Raw genomic sequence first — 15316 nt, 5'->3', positions numbered from 1 at the left:
CGACAGGCAGGGATCTGAGTGCACACAGGCACTCAGGAAGAGGTGAGCAAGCTCGCCCCAGGCTGTCTGTCCAACAGCCTCAGGTGTGGAGGACTCTAGGTTTTGTTCTACAGAAATCAAATCACAGACATAGGTGTTGGCAGGCAGTGACTCCCAGTCTGGTGAAATTAACTTTACAGCCAGTTTTTCCTTGTTTAACTCTCTCCTCTCCAAATCACTCTTTGGTCCCTGTGGAAGGAGGTGAGTAACAAGTACTGCAAACCCACAATATCTAAATAAACAAACAGGTGATGGGAATTGAAAAGCAGGACAGCTGTTTCCTTTCCCCACACTTGGCAGCACAAGTACAAACCCATCATGTATCTTCTGCCCAAGTGTCCATAGCAAGGAAGGGCAAGTGTAGTGTTTTTCTCCAAGCTACCAGCCCAGCCCATTCCTGTGAGTTACTCTGCAGCATCCAATCCCATCTGGACTGGGATCAGTGTAGGAGGCTAACACTGCTGTGTGGGAATCCAAAATGGTTCTGGAATGTGAGCCTGGAGAGCTGAACTAGAGGGGGAAAAGGAAGGGCTTAGACAGCTTTGACTAAGATTCATGAATGACTGAAGGATAGCTCATCAATCACAAGACAAGACTGGATTGAATGCTGAGCAATTAGTAAGCAAAATTAGTGCCCCTGGAGTGGCATCTAATGACATAAACCAACAAACCTGTGCTTTCAACTCTCTTTCCAGAATCAAGGGGAACGTCTCCTCTCCAGAGAAGCCCCTGAAGAACTGAAGCAGCAGCCTCTCGCTCTTGGATACTTCGTATCAACTGCCAAAGCTGAGAATCTTCCACAGTGGTTCTGGTCATCCTGTCCTCAGGCACAAAACCAGTGTCCCCTCTTCCTGAAGGTCTGTCTGGGTCTCCTTTCAGAGGAAAAGAGAGGATTGTTGCTATTTAGATCCTATGAATTTTCTTTGGACAATGCCTCTGCATGTTACCCTAATTGTGACAGTACAGAAGTGCAGTTTTAGGTTTAGATTGGCTGCAGAGAGCTGGCTGTTGAAAGCCAATTCTCTGATGCTAAAGTCCTTACCTGAAAATGGAGTGTTTTGACAGAATCACCAAAGCTGTAGGTGGTGTTACAGAAGTGTCCCAGTTTTCATTTCCTGTTGGCCTAAGACAGGAGGCACATGCCTTGCTTCTGTTTTGCTGTAATCCCCCTATGACACACAGATTCAAAGCTAGAAGTGAGAGCAGCAGCTCCAGGCAGAGCACTGACTGTCCACCCTGGCTGCGAACGTTGCACAGTGGGGTCTGCAGACTCAGAGTGACCCCAATACCTTCCATTCCAGAATTGCAAGCGCTTGCAAGATGTATAGAGCAGAACTGGTACAACTACTGGAGATTCACTGATGCCTGTGGAGTGTCAGGGAGCTTCTTGTTTGAATGGATCAAAGAAATGGGAACTAGTGAGCATGGAAAGCAGGTGAAAAATCCACCTCGAACAGCATCGCATAACCAGCATACAGGATAATGAAGACAGTAACACTTACCTCATTCCCATCTTAATTAACAAATACTGAGTATTTTTGCAAGTCACTTAACTAAATTCCCTCATCCCTGTCTACCAGGCAGTTATCAGAGTAAAGCTGTTCAGTGTTTCCCAGTTCTTTGCTCTTGCACAAAAAGCAGTTTCAGGACATGCTGTTCTCAGTGACCTGCACTCAGTTTTATCTTCAGTGTAGCACCTCCACCAGTGAAACACTGAACCTTACTCCCTACACTTTGCACTCCTCACAGGTAGCTTACCCATCACTTGCTGATTTTGTCTAAGCTACAGAATGAAGATAACGTGAAAAATAAACCAACATGGCTTTGGAGCTAGAGATGAACACTGGAACAGGCTGCCTGTGGAGATGGTTGAATCCCCATCTCTGGGGGTGTTCTAAAGCTGCAGAGATGTGGTGCTGAGGGACATGGGTTAGCAGCAGACTTGGTAGAGTTAGAGAATGGTTGGACTCAATGATCTTAAAGGTCTTTTCCAACCAAGATGAAAACTTGAAACTACTATGTGTGTGTGTGTGAATGAGCAATCCAAGTTCAGCAGTAAAAAACCAGCAGAGCTCCAAGTGACTTTAGAATTCCTTCTGTAAGTTTGTACCAGATTGGAACTAGAGAAGGAGCCACCAACCTTCCCTGCCCCACCATCCCTAGCCCAGCACAATTGCTCTGTCAGATCTCAGCTGAATTAAGTGCTTAATTTGAGTAGGAAAGCAGGGGTTTGGTTTGGACAGATTGGAATGGAAGCAAGGGGCTGAGTTCATGCAGTGACTTGCAGAGCACTGTGGGAGCAGGAGCTCTGCGATTAGGAAACCTGCACGGTGTGTGAGGCAGAGACAAGTCAGCTCTGTCTGCTTTATATTAAGGATTTCTGAGCTGAAGTGTTTCACCTCTGATGTGTGCACCACAATTGGAGAATAAATTGGAGGTTTTGCCTCGGCAGGCTGTGTGGCATATTCGGCTGCCCACTTGAAAGGTTTCTGTGGTTGCTCTAACCCCAGCACGTGATCAGTGTGAAATCCCTTTCCTGCTCCTCTATAAACTGACACACAAACCTTGCTCCAGAAGAAAGATGAGACAGATGCAGGAAGTGTGCCAGTAGAGTGGGACAAGGGCTGCAGGAAGGCTGCTGGCTGGACACCCCCTCAATGTGGGTCTCTCTCTTACTGGAAGAGTTGGAAGACTCGTGATGATATATTACCAAAATGCCATGGGAACCACTGGCATAACCCAAGTGTTTCCCTCCTCACTTCTTCCCTGACCAGCACCAAGAACAGAATTCAGTATTTTGTTAAAGATCCTTCATTCCAGTCAAAAAGAGAAGTCAGTTTATTCACTATGGAACTTGGAAATGCACATGGTCGTGGTGGCTTCACAGAGAACTACCACCTGCTGTGCTGTCCTGAGCCAGTTGAAAGCCTGTCTGTTCCCTGGAGCTGCAGAAGTACTTGCTGTATGAAGAGTTAACTTTTGATGCTTTCCTTTACACAGGCCTCTCTACATCACCATATCTCTGTAGCACAGACAGATGAGCTGCTACCTGCCAGAAATTCTCAGCGAGTTCCTCACCCCCTTGACTCTAAAACTACATCAGATGTCTTGAGGTAATGCCTGTTAAGCTTTGCTCTTCCTGACAGGGACTGGGCTCTGAGGGACCTTTTCTTTTCAACCTGGCAAAATTATTTCTTAGCTTTATTAACACCTGTTAATTGTTGTGCCCTATATGTGTGTCTTGGAGCAGTGGGCAGCTGCTGCAGCTGATACCTCCACCGCCCAAGAGCAGGACTTTGAGGGTTACTGCATCAGTTTTCCATATGACTATACCAAGCTATGTAAGGAAACTCACAGAGGCCTGGGTTTGTCTAATTTGGGCTGTGTCAATAAGTCCTTTTACTCACCCATCCAAAGTGATTTACAGAAGGAGATAAAAGTGTTTTCCTGACAGCAGTATCTTAGGAATTGGGATGTAAAAGAGACATTCCTCCTGAATTAATGGGGGTTGTGTATCATACTGCTCAAGGTAACTAGAGGACTGATTGTTCAGTCCCCAGAAGTGGGATGGAGATAAAGATCTGCTTTATGAGACAGCACACAGGGTGGAACACACCAGTGGACAAACATGGGCATTTTAGAGAGTGTCACTAGAAAGTATCAGCAGGAGCCATGAAGAATTATCTCATCTAGGAGGAGTGGTGGAGTATGTACGATTCTAGAAGATCTGAAATTGCATCCTCTTGGAGGACTGAGCTGTCACAGCTGTCCTGGAGTACTGTGTATTTGTTTTGGGTTAAGAGTGGTGCAATACACAGGGAGATGATGAGACACTACAGACACAAGTTACAACAGGAGAAAGTCTAAGGAGAGAGAGGATCACACAAATATGTCATTAAATACTGGCACAAGTACCCCAGAGATGCTGTGGGACCTCTGTCCTTAGAGGTGCTCAAGACTTAAGGCTTTGTTTGAACCTCTTTGGATTCCATAATCTCTGCCATCAGCTGGGGAGGGTCTGCAGTCAAATAGCTTGGGTCAGGTTCAAACACCTTCAAAAGTAAAAATTTGTGTTCCCCTCCTTCTCAGAGGCTTTTCTACCTTGTCAACACCCCCAGCATGAGACAGGCAGGCTGGGCTCATGACACTGTATCATCAGGAGAAACCAGAGACCAGCTTCAGGAAACCTTCTAGAAAAGCCAAGAGGGGAGGAGCAAACAATCCCAGTTTCATCTCTCTCTGTTTCCCCCCTGCAGGTTTGTTCTGGAGCAGTACAATGCACTGTCCTGGCTCACATGTAACCCTGCCACTCAGGATCGCAGCTCCTGCCTTCCTGTCCACTTCGTGGTGCTCACTCAGTTGTACAATGCCATCATGAACATCCTTTAATCGATAGGAAAGCACTTGTTCTTCTGGCTTATTCCCCCCTCAACCTGAGAAACGTGCCACAGTCTGCAAACATCACAATTTTGCTTCTCTTCAGACCAGTCCTGTGCTGTGCTTCTGTTCCTCCAAAAGCACATGTGAATTCTGCAGTGTTCAAAACTAAACTACCCATTAACATCTCTGGCAGCTTCAGTCCAAAATCTGGGAACATCCAAGAACAGTGAACACAGAGTAACCTCAAGCCAGTGTTAGTTTGGTGGCCCAGTAACTACTGGTCAGTGTCATTATTTTTTTACTATTTAATGTTGTTTTTTTTAAGGAAGACTACAGAATCTTTTAGGAACTCTGATAACCGAGAGCAGTTTCAGCCCTGCGGGTTATAAAAACACCTTGTAGTGACCAGTTTGGGTTGTCCAGATCTTATCTTGTTTTGTTGTTTGATCATCAGAAACTGGGACTTTGCAGGAGGAAAAAAAAAAGAAAACACAACAACAAACCAACCAACCACACAGTTGTAGTCTCATATAAATATTGGAGTTTTCTGTCTGCCTGGAGTTCCTGTCAGAGTGGATTGGGATGAATGCATGCATTTGTTACCTGTCCATGTAGATATGAATGGTCTGGAGATACTTTATTTATTTTTAGGTTTGGGGAGGGGAGGGATTAAATTATAAAGGACCAGGAACAGTAGAATACCTTAAAACCCCAGCTCCGTTCCACTGTAGGGTTATTTATCTACGCACCTCTCACTCTCCTGGGAATCAAAGCCGAAGCTAATAACAATCAAAGCCCAAGCTGGGCAGTAAGGATGCGCTCGGGGTGGAAGGAATCCTCACCTGCAGCCAGCCTGGGGACAGCGAGGAATGGCCAGTGTTCAATGAAGGATAACACTACCTAATGCAGGAAGAGTGAGAGAGAGAGGTAGGGAGGAAAAATACTTTCCAGCCCAGCGTGAGGGCAAAAGGAAAGCGGTAAATTAATCTGTTGTAGAGCTACGATCGAGAGAGGTTTCCAGGAAACTTAGCGAAGTATTTACCCAAGCCCAGGTCGCCCTTTCCTTCCGGGCAGACTCGTCCCTGTACATATCCAAAAAAGATGCTTTCTTTTTTTCTTTGTTTACACTAAATCAGTCCCAAATCTGGTGTATTTTTTCTGACTATAGGAATATTATTTCAAAGAAATAATTTTTAAAAGATTCTATGATTAAATTAGTACTTGAAGTTATGCCACCGTGGTGGAAAAGCGACTTTGTTCAGTGAAACGATGGCCATTGGGAAGGTTAATGGCTAATTGAAGTATTTTTATGGCTCCTTCATTCCAGGCTTCAAGGGGTTTATATTTAAACTCCCATTTTCTAATGTTTGTTGTTGCACTGTGCAGCAGGCATGGACTGCCTTACGTGAGGGGGTCGGGCACTTTGATCAGGCTCTGTGACCTAGTTACCTATCCGTGGAGAAAAGGAAAAGAGAAAGAAAGAAACTAAAAGAACTCAAACCGCAACCTACACATTTTAAAGTTCTTCCAAAAGACTTTTCATCTTCTGGTTTAAAAAAAAAAAAAATGAAATGAAATTCTATGATTTTAAAAAAGAAAAGAAAAGAAAAAAAAGAAAAGAAAAGTATTTTTCTTGAGATGCTGTAACGTTTAAAACAAATTCTATAAAATAAAATAAAAAGCATAAAAAAATAAATAAAAAGAAATAAAAATAAATCCTAATTGCTGGTGTGATGAGAAGGTGAAGTCAGAGAAAGGGACTTGTAAATGGATTGGTTCATTCTCTGCACCGAGCCTGCCTGGTGGGTATCCTCTTTGCAATGTATAGGTTACAAATAAAAATAGAAATAAAAATAAAAGTAAAAAATAAAAGTAAAAATAAAATAAAAGTAAAAATAAAAGTAAAAGTAAAAATAAAAAAAGCATAAAAAATAATGATAATAATAATAATAAAAAAGAAAAGGCTCTGATATGAAACCATTTGTATCTAATATCTGTACAGTGTAAAATTGACTCGAGAAAAAAAAAATACTGCAGTACTATTTTTTCTTAATCCGAAAAGCCAATTCTCAAAAGGCCTTTTGAAGAGCATAAAAAAAATAATAATAATAAAAAAATAAAAAAAAAAAAGCTGAAGATTGTAAACTTGTATAAAAAAAATAAAAAAATAAAAAATTTAATGTGGGGAAGTTAAAAAAAAAAACAAACAACAAAACAAAACAAAAAAAGGCAAGAGCTGTAAAGTAGACATTTGTAAAATCTTTTAGCATTTTGGGGGTGATTTGTTCCCAGGATTCATCTGAACTTTGGATTCTTATTTTGGTTATTCCTTTGTAACTGGGCTGTTTTTAATCCTAGGGGTGTTTAGCCCCCCCTTTCCCCTCCCCCCCCCCCCAACCCCCTCCTCCCCAAACCTGGTTCTAAGCAAAAATGAAAAAGAAAATAGCAAAAAAAAAAAAAAAATTAATAATAATAAAAGAATAAAAAAAAAACCCCACAACTTTTAAGAAAGGGCAGCAAGGAGTAGTTTCCATCTGGTGTCTTTTATTTAATTCCTTTGGGTTTTTTTTTGGTTTGGTTGGGGTTGGTTTTTTTTTTTAAGTTAAGAGAAGCTGGTGACCTATTTATACGTTTTTGTGCAAAAGAAATGAATGGCAATAGATTTTAAAAGAGAAAACAAAACCCTTATGTACTTCAGTGTGAAAAGTTCTGTATAATATTTCCCTTAAATATGCATTATTTTACTCGTGAGTTTTTTACTGAATGAACCTGAACTGTACAAGCCCTGCCTTTCCTACAGAGTGAAGAAAGTGACTTTATTTTCCTTTCTTATTTTTTTTTTTTCCCCCCTTTCTTTTGTTTTTTTTTTGTTTCTTCCTTTCTAACTTTGGGAATTCATTGCCTAAATCCAATTTATTATTACAGTGGTTTGAGCTACAGGGCGAGGGAGGGGGTGGGGAATGTCCAGCATGCTTGTATGTATATTTCAGAACCTTTTTTAAATGTAAAAGCTGTACATTTCTGGGGGGGGAGTTCTGAAGTTCTTTTGGGGTTTTCTTTTTTTGTTTGGTTTGGTTTGGTTTTGGGTTTGTTTTGGTTTTTTTTTTTCTCCTCTCTGAGCATTTTGCAGTGAGCTTCTTTTATATATAGCCGACAGTTTGAAAGAAAACAAAACACACACAAAAAAAAGAAGTGAAGTTCATTTTAAATCTACAGTATATCGCTGGTACAATACACTAAAAAAAGACTTTGATAAAAAGAAACAATAATAATAAAGACCTCCATTTTAAATGTCATTCATATATACCTTGTGGATGAGAGCTATATACTTTTACACACTTTTTTAGATGAATAAATTATTGAATTACTGAAGCTGTTGGCGGAGTTTTATTCTTAGGAGGATTTTCACAGTATCACAGTATAACTTAGGTTGGAAAGGACCTCGAGGATCATTGAGTCCAACCTATCAACACAGACCCCATGACTAGACCATGGCACCAAGTGCCACGTCCAATCTCCTCTTGAACGCCTCCAGGGTCGATGACTCAACCACCTCCCTGTGCAACCCGTTCCAATGCCGAATGACTCGCTCGGTGAAGAACTTCCTCCTCACCTTGAGTCTAAACCTCCCCTGGCACAGCTTGAGACTGTGTCCTCTTGTTCTGGTGCTGGTTGCCTGGGAGAAGAGGCCAACCCCTTCCTGGCTACAACCACCTTTCAGGTAGTTGTAGAGGGCAATGAGGTCACCCCTGAGCCTCCTCTTCTCCAGGCTAAACAATCCCAGCTCCCTGGAGTGTCAGCACCCTAGAGTGTCAGCACCCTAGAGTGTCAGCATTGCTGGAGGAGGAGGTGCAGAGTCCCAAGTGTTACGAACAGAACTGAAATGATTTCAAGGCCCTTTAGTCTGCTTTTGCTTACAGACTTTTGCCTTCCCTGCACTGCCTGCCTTCTCCGCTGGCTGCTGCCGCCATAGCTTTGCCAGGCTCCCTTTCAGAGCAGCGGGGCTCCTGGAGATGTACAAAGGTTCACACTGCTACAGCCCTTTGCTTTGTAATTGGAGCAAAGCACAACAGTCATTCTATTTCAGATCATCTCTGTGGTGAGAGGAGGTTTGGTGCCACTAATGGAAATGCTGATATGAATGGATTTAAACTTCTGCCAAATGGGGCAAGTGGAAGCAAGCTGGGATAATCTGGTGACACACAGCAGTCACTGCCTTACGTTAGCAACCCAAAGCACAGGAGCTACAGCAATCCCAGAGTAAAAGTCTCTGTCTACAGCAGGTGAGTCTGGAACAGGGTATACCAAAGGTGATCAGTCCACTCACCTCCTCTGCAACAGGATTGCAGGTAGGAGACCTGGAGTCAGCCACAGATGAGGGGAACACAAAACCAGATCTGCTATGGGTTGCTCAGAGGAGCTATAGAATCCCCATCCGAGACTCTTGAGCAGCCTGATTGAATTATCCCTGTTTTGACCTGGGGCTTGGCTGTACTGTCAGACCCAGGAGGTCCTTTCCAAGTGAGACATTCTGTATTTGGCAGATTCATTTCTAAGCACAGATGTGCAAAAAAGGTTAAATTAACACATAGATCTCAAGCCTTCCTAACAGTGCTGCTACATCTGATCAAGACCAGAGGTTGGTTTTGCTTTCATCTCCCATAAGACTATTTCTCATTCAAACATAGAGAATATATAATTTTCTGTACTTAAGTGACAAATTAAGGTCTATTTTAAATGCCATATCCCTTGTTTTAAACAGGGAAGAACAAGAGCAGTCTCCAACCTGCCCCTTCCTTTGCAATAACCACACCACTGGCCACAGCCAGGCTGTGCTGCTGGTGTGAGCCATCTCTTTTCAGCAGCGGTGACTGGTAGAATGAGCTGAGAGAGTTTCAGCCACCTTCAAATGCTTTCAGAACTGGTCTTTGGAGCTTGCTCCCTTGCAAAGTGTACTGAAAGGACTCATTTTCCATGGAGAGCTGGAGCCCATGCTTGCACCCAGTCACAGCTGCTCTATCAAGGAACACCACTCCCAGTCACAGCTGCTCTATCAAGGAATCACCACTGGGTTTGGTGCTTTTGAGGACTGCTTTAATGGCCACTTGGGATTTCCTCAGTAGTTGTCACTTCTAGAGCACTTACACTTTGGTGCTTCTTGTTTCTAAATTTGAAGTTAGATGGTTAACAAAAACAGTATCTAAGCTTTTGCCTTTTCAAGCTTGTGTCTTTAGTTGACTTTACTATTGATACATTTGTAATAAATGACATTGTAGGGTTAGCTTAGACAAGTTCTGACAGAATAGTTACTCTTCAGCCTTCCACTCTGAGTGCTGTAAGTAGATGGGATTATTACAGGGCAATTTTTTTGGTTGTTTCTTACATGGAGATTAGTTTATGGCAAAATCATTGGCTTTAAAGACAAAAACTACCCATTAGCTATTCTGTTCCATGAGGACTGTAAGGGAGAACTGAATGAAAACACTAAAGATGATTTGTTACAGCAATGTAATCTTTATGACAAATGGAGGACAGCACAGTGGTGATGATCTCTAAAGCAAATAAAGAAAAAATAGGTAAAGATTAGGCTGACATGAAACTACTTTTTCCAGCTGCCATGTCTATTTTTGGCAAGACATTATGGCCACCTGAAAACAGTTTAAGCAGATGTAGAATGCATCACAAGTCAAAGTAAACAGGGGGTTTATAGTCAGTCTCTCACCATTTACAGTGGAAATAGAACCAGCCCTGATAGCCCAAAGCAGGAAGTCTTTGCTCTTCAACAACAAAGCAAAGTGATGCTGCTTCCACTTCCCTATTGTGAAACTGAACCTTGACTAAAGTGTGTCTGGACAGAGCTGGTTTTATGCTTGTCTCCTCTACCATGTCTCAAAGCAGCAGTCTCATAACCCTTTCTTGGGGAAACAACTCTCAGGGAACCTGAAATACTCTTCCAAAACATGAAACAAGATGTCACCTGTCACCAACTTCTGCAAGAGGCTAACTCTGAACATGCACAGCCCTCATCTTGTCACTGCCTGAGGTCCACCTTACCAGTGACCTGTACTCAAGTCAGTGTTCAGGTTCCAGTTCTGAGACCACTGAAAACATGTTAGCTCCCACTCTAGTTCTAGACTGGGATGTGTCAGTCAAGTGGCAGCCAAATCATGCTGTTAAGCTGAGACAGTGTAGTGCTTACAAGCTGTAAACGTCAGACCTGCTCCTTTAGCTGCATAAGCATTGGTGCTCTAAGTGCATGATACCCTTCAGTTTGATTTCAGTACTATGCCATGGAGAAAATGTCAAACTGATATAACTCCAAGAACAAACTACACTTGGAAAAGCACTGCTGCTACCTCCAGTTTTCCTTCCTGCTAATAGATTCCCATATCCAGAATTCCCGTTAAGAAAAGGCACACACGCATACACTCCTCTGCACCAACAGCTCACTGCTTCCTGCCCTGCTGGAAAATTCAGAGAAGGCGGGGAAAAAAATCCGATTATTTTAATTTAGCAGCTGGGTGAATACTTTGAAAGGCTTTGTAAGTCGCCCGTTCGATCAGTTCCCTGTCACGGCTCCCACGGACCTCTCTTGTCAGCAAACGGCGGCGGGCGGCCAGCAGGGGGCGCTCGGCGCCGACAGATGGGGCCGAGGCGCTGCTCGACTCAGGCCCTGCCCGGGCAGCGGCCGGCAGCAGCCTCCGGCACCGGGTATGGCCACGGCCACCACGCGAGCGGTGCTGGGGTCACTGCTCAAAGCGCTCCACCCCTCCTTCTAATCAGTTTCGGTGGTAATTTCATTAGTGCCTGGGGAAAAGACAAAGTAGGAACGAGGCAGGTGATGCGGTGAGGTGCGTATGGCCGGGCAGGAGGCTGTTAATCCCAGCTGGGTAATGGCCCATGGAAGTGCTAAAAGAAAGGTGCTGTGAGCAGCTCTCCTGGCTGCTGGGTTAAGCAGCCTTTTAGAGGTAAAAGTAATTGCCCTTGTATTTCTGTCTAGGTTCAAGAGTGTGCGGGGAAGGCATTCTGCTGCAATGACACACGCTAGTGCACAACTGGGCTGTCAGGCAGTGGGCAGGAGAGAAAAGAAACCTGAATGGGAACATGGACTGTGGAGTGCTTGAGCCCATACTCAGGGTGACTTTAGACATAAAGCAGGAGGAGTCCAAGTGGAAAACAACACCTGCTTCAGAGCAGGCCTGGCTCCTCAACAGCCATGTTGTTCCATGTTGCAGCAGAGCTAGCTGCAGCTAGGACACCCCTCGTGTGCTGCTAGCAGCAGAGGTGGAGATCTCCCCCATTTGTTCACCCTTCTCTTAGCACTTTCTGTTGCTGACTCATCTTTTTCATGCTGGGTCTTTTTTGCTAGTGAAGTGTTGCTTCTGTTTAAATGAATCATTCTTCCTCTAGCACACTCAAGCATGCAACACTCTTTCCACAAGTGCATTTTTGCACTGAAGTTGCAAAACCTTCTCTCCTTCAATGATGTCTGTCAGAAGCAGAGAGAACTTAGAGAGGGAAAAGGCAAGCAAAGGAGAAGGGCAAATTAAAATGCTCCAACAACTAATCTGGGAACACCTGTGTGCAGGAAGTGGCTGCACCAGCTGCAGGAGCTGGGCTGCATTTTCCCAGACCATCTCTGCCTTGGGTAAGTGATTAAGGCAACTTTGGTCACTGAGACTTCTTTCCATATAGGCAACTCAGCCCCCTCATTGTCTACAGGTTCTCAAGCAGGTGGCAGGACTTAGGGTGATCTCTGTTACATTTGCAAGATTGTCATCCTCCATGACAATTACTTTGTTACTTTTGACCCTGGTTAACTTATGTGCATTCTAAACATCACAGTGTAAGAGCCAAGCCCCAACGTAAGTCTACTCCTCTTTCTGCTTAAAAACTAAGAATGGCAGAAAGTTTTTGTCCAGTGCCATTGCAAAATAAAATCTCAGTGCAAATAAGGAACTCAGTAGCTGGAGCTCTCTTTTTTGTACGTCTTGAACACTGTGCTTGAGTTGACAGAGGGGATCACAGAGGACCTTGCACACTCTTGACAGATACCGATGCAAACAGCAAGCTAGACAGAAGGTCTTAGTCCCTCTGCTGGACCAAGAGCCATGGACAAACACACACGAGCAGCCAAGTGTGCAAGCCAAGTCACTCCTTGTCCTCTTGCAGCCATCCGGCAAAGCTCTGCACAGAGCTTCCACCAGGCCAGCCTTCCACCTTCCCTTTGGTTCTGCAGGAGACACCCAGCCTCCTGTGCTTCAGTCCCAGTTAGACCTCTGCCCACTCCTGTCTCCCTCCCTCTGCTGACATTTAGAGAACAGCAAATATTTTGCTGTCTCAGTTTCACAGGTGCTGCCACCAGATGAGCTATCAGGGCACGCAGATAGCAGCCCACAGTAGCCATGGAGGTGAGGGGCACCTGCACTAAGCATTAATGCCCAATCTCAGCATGCCTGAGGCCAGGCTCTTATGGAATGGAACTGCTGTTCCCAGTTCCTGTGCAGCTACTATCCAGCTGTTCAGCCTCCTAAACAATGTATTTCCAGTTATTAAGTCTACAGTTTCACAAAGGAACAGCTCCAGCTCTAATAAGCAAATAAGGGAGGCATGCTGTAAGGATTGGATAGAGAGAAAAGATTGACATTCTAATACTAAGTCTGCCAAAATTGATGTGGGCTTTGTTAGCCCTTATCTGTGTCACAAGGATCCTGAGAGGCCTGTCTGGATCTCTGGCTCATTGGAAGGGAAATACCCTCAGTCTGAAGAATGCAGACTTTACTCTTGTAGTAAGATGATAGGGAATTCTCCAGAACAATGGAACCCAAAACTTCCTTCAGAGACAGAAAGATCCCAGAACATTGATGAATTGGCCAACAAAGTGTCAGAAGGAACACAAAACAGTTTTGGATAAGTCATGCCATGCACAGATGTAGAATTGCCTCTAAAGTAGGATACCCCCTTAGGATATAGGGCAGATTGGGATGTAACTTTGGAAAGCTCTGATAGCCACTGCAGGTGTTCCCAAGAATAAAAGCAGCACAATGCCTTTGGAAAAAATCAGATGAACTGTTAGGTGCTGAAGTGAGAGAAGGAGTAAAACAGAAACCACAGCCAAGGCATTGTGCATGCACACAGCCTCTGCCTTCAGTGCTGCAATTCCTTGGGGCCATCCAGTCACAGGAGATGTGTGTGTCCCAAAGAGTCTCAGGCCTTCCTGGAAGAAGTAGTGACAGGGATGCAGCCAGCCATGCCTCTGGTGGGGATCCACCTGCATCCTTCCCCTCTGCTCTGCACTGCTACGCAGCTCCTGAAGGCAAATCCCCTTCAGAATCCACCAAATGAGCTGCCTCACTATGCCCTGGAGAGCTCGGTGGCCCAGCATGATTGCTCCCCTGAGGGGGCACTGTGGGTAAGGGGGCATGAGGCATGGCTGTTAGGTGAGTCAAGAGGGACATGTCCCAGCTCAGCAAGGCTCCTCCTCTGTGCAGGGCAGCGTGCCAAATGGGAACCTTGGGTATGAGAGATGGTGAGCACTTCCCTGCCGAAACTGGCTTCATCCTGGGCCCTGACTGATGCTGCAGTCCAGTGAAACACAGAGATCCCCTGTGGCTTCAGCAGGTTGGTAATGAACAGAGACTGCCCCTTCACTTCCTCTCAGGTATCCTGATAACTCCTCTGGCTGCACTACAGGTAAGGCACCTGGTTTCCATCAGGTTTTTATTAAAGAACTGCTCTCCCCATTCCCAACCCAGCATGTCTAAGAAGTTTGGCTGAAATTTTAGCATCGTTAACACCCCATCAATGCCGTGTGAAACATGCCTGTAGGCCAGCACTGGGTATGTGTCCATCTGGAATCCATCCCTGGCATGGATCAAAGTCACTTGAGAGCCTGCCCCTGGACATTTGGGAGACTCTGCTGTGGGGAGGGGAGGCCTGCAGTAGTCCTGAGCATTGAAGCTTTGATAAGGTCTAGTTGTAAGTAGCCCAAACTCTCTGTCCATGAATTATGTGCTGGTTGGTGGAGAGGATGCAGGGAAGAATATCCTATTGCAAAGGGAGCTTCATCATCTTTGACCAAAACAAGTCAGGAGAGCACTCACTGCTTTGGAAGATGAAACAAAGCTGAAGCTTCTAGCAAGGACCAAGTACTAGTTGAAAAGTCTGAAGTCCCACGGTTCATCTGAGCAGGAAGCAGAAGAGCAGGCATTCAGCAGCTGGCCCAGGTAAGGATTAAATCAGTATAGATATGGGACAGAGAAAGAAGGTCTGGTTTGCTCCTGTCATACTTTGTGTTTAAGGAATCAGAGAAGGAACTGTAAAATGTGGGACAACTTTTTTCCAAGCTGCATGCCCTACCTCACTGACTGAAGAAAGTGCAGACCATAAATGTGGTCCATGCCTAGCCCCAATCTGCAGTGTGCTCAGGGGCTACAGAAAAACCAGGCACACTTATTCCTCTGGGAACAGGGTTCTCCTTACCAATTCTGCACATCTCCAAAGAGACATCTGGTATTTCCACCAACCAGCAGCACAGAGGCAGGGGGTTTCTTTGGAGATAGTGCCTGATAGGTTCCCACACAGCAAGCTGGCTGAAGTTTAAATGATCTCTTTCAGAGCAGCGGAGAAATTATATGCTTGAACCCTCTAAGACTGGAATTACTCAAACACCTCCTCTGACTTCAGAAGGGGGCTGATTAATGCCAAGCTGTCACTGCTCTCCCTAAAGGCTCAAGGCCACAGGCATGGCATCTGTGATCCAGTAGAAGACCTTACAGTTGTCTCCACTGTGCCTGTCTCTCAACAGATGGCCTCCTTTTCCCAGAGATATTCACTCTGGCAGCACTTGGCCCTCAACACATATCAGCTGATATATAGTGCTTGTCTGGACACATTT

At 44.7% G+C, this 15316-nt stretch overlaps 1 protein-coding gene across 1 annotated transcript in view; it reads left to right on the top strand.

The window, feature by feature from the left end:
• Positions 1-7791, top strand: part of MED13L (mediator complex subunit 13L) — a 202749-nt gene extending 194958 nt beyond the window's left edge. The window contains exons 29-31 of the mRNA XM_068161794.1: positions 735-896; positions 3040-3152; positions 4296-7791. Of these exons, the coding sequence (XP_068017895.1) occupies positions 735-896; positions 3040-3152; positions 4296-4428 (408 nt within the window). The 3' untranslated portion in view covers positions 4429-7791. The remainder of the gene's footprint in view (positions 1-734; positions 897-3039; positions 3153-4295) is intronic.
• The last annotated feature ends 7525 nt before the right edge of the window (positions 7792-15316 follow it).

This window comes from Melanerpes formicivorus, unplaced genomic scaffold (assembly GCF_026170545.1).
Source record: "Melanerpes formicivorus ecotype bairdi unplaced genomic scaffold, bMelFor1.0.p_v2 SCAF_60, whole genome shotgun sequence".
In the NCBI taxonomy this organism is placed as follows: Eukaryota; Metazoa; Chordata; class Aves; order Piciformes; family Picidae; genus Melanerpes; species Melanerpes formicivorus.
This window is presented reverse-complemented; position numbering and strand designations above follow the sequence as displayed.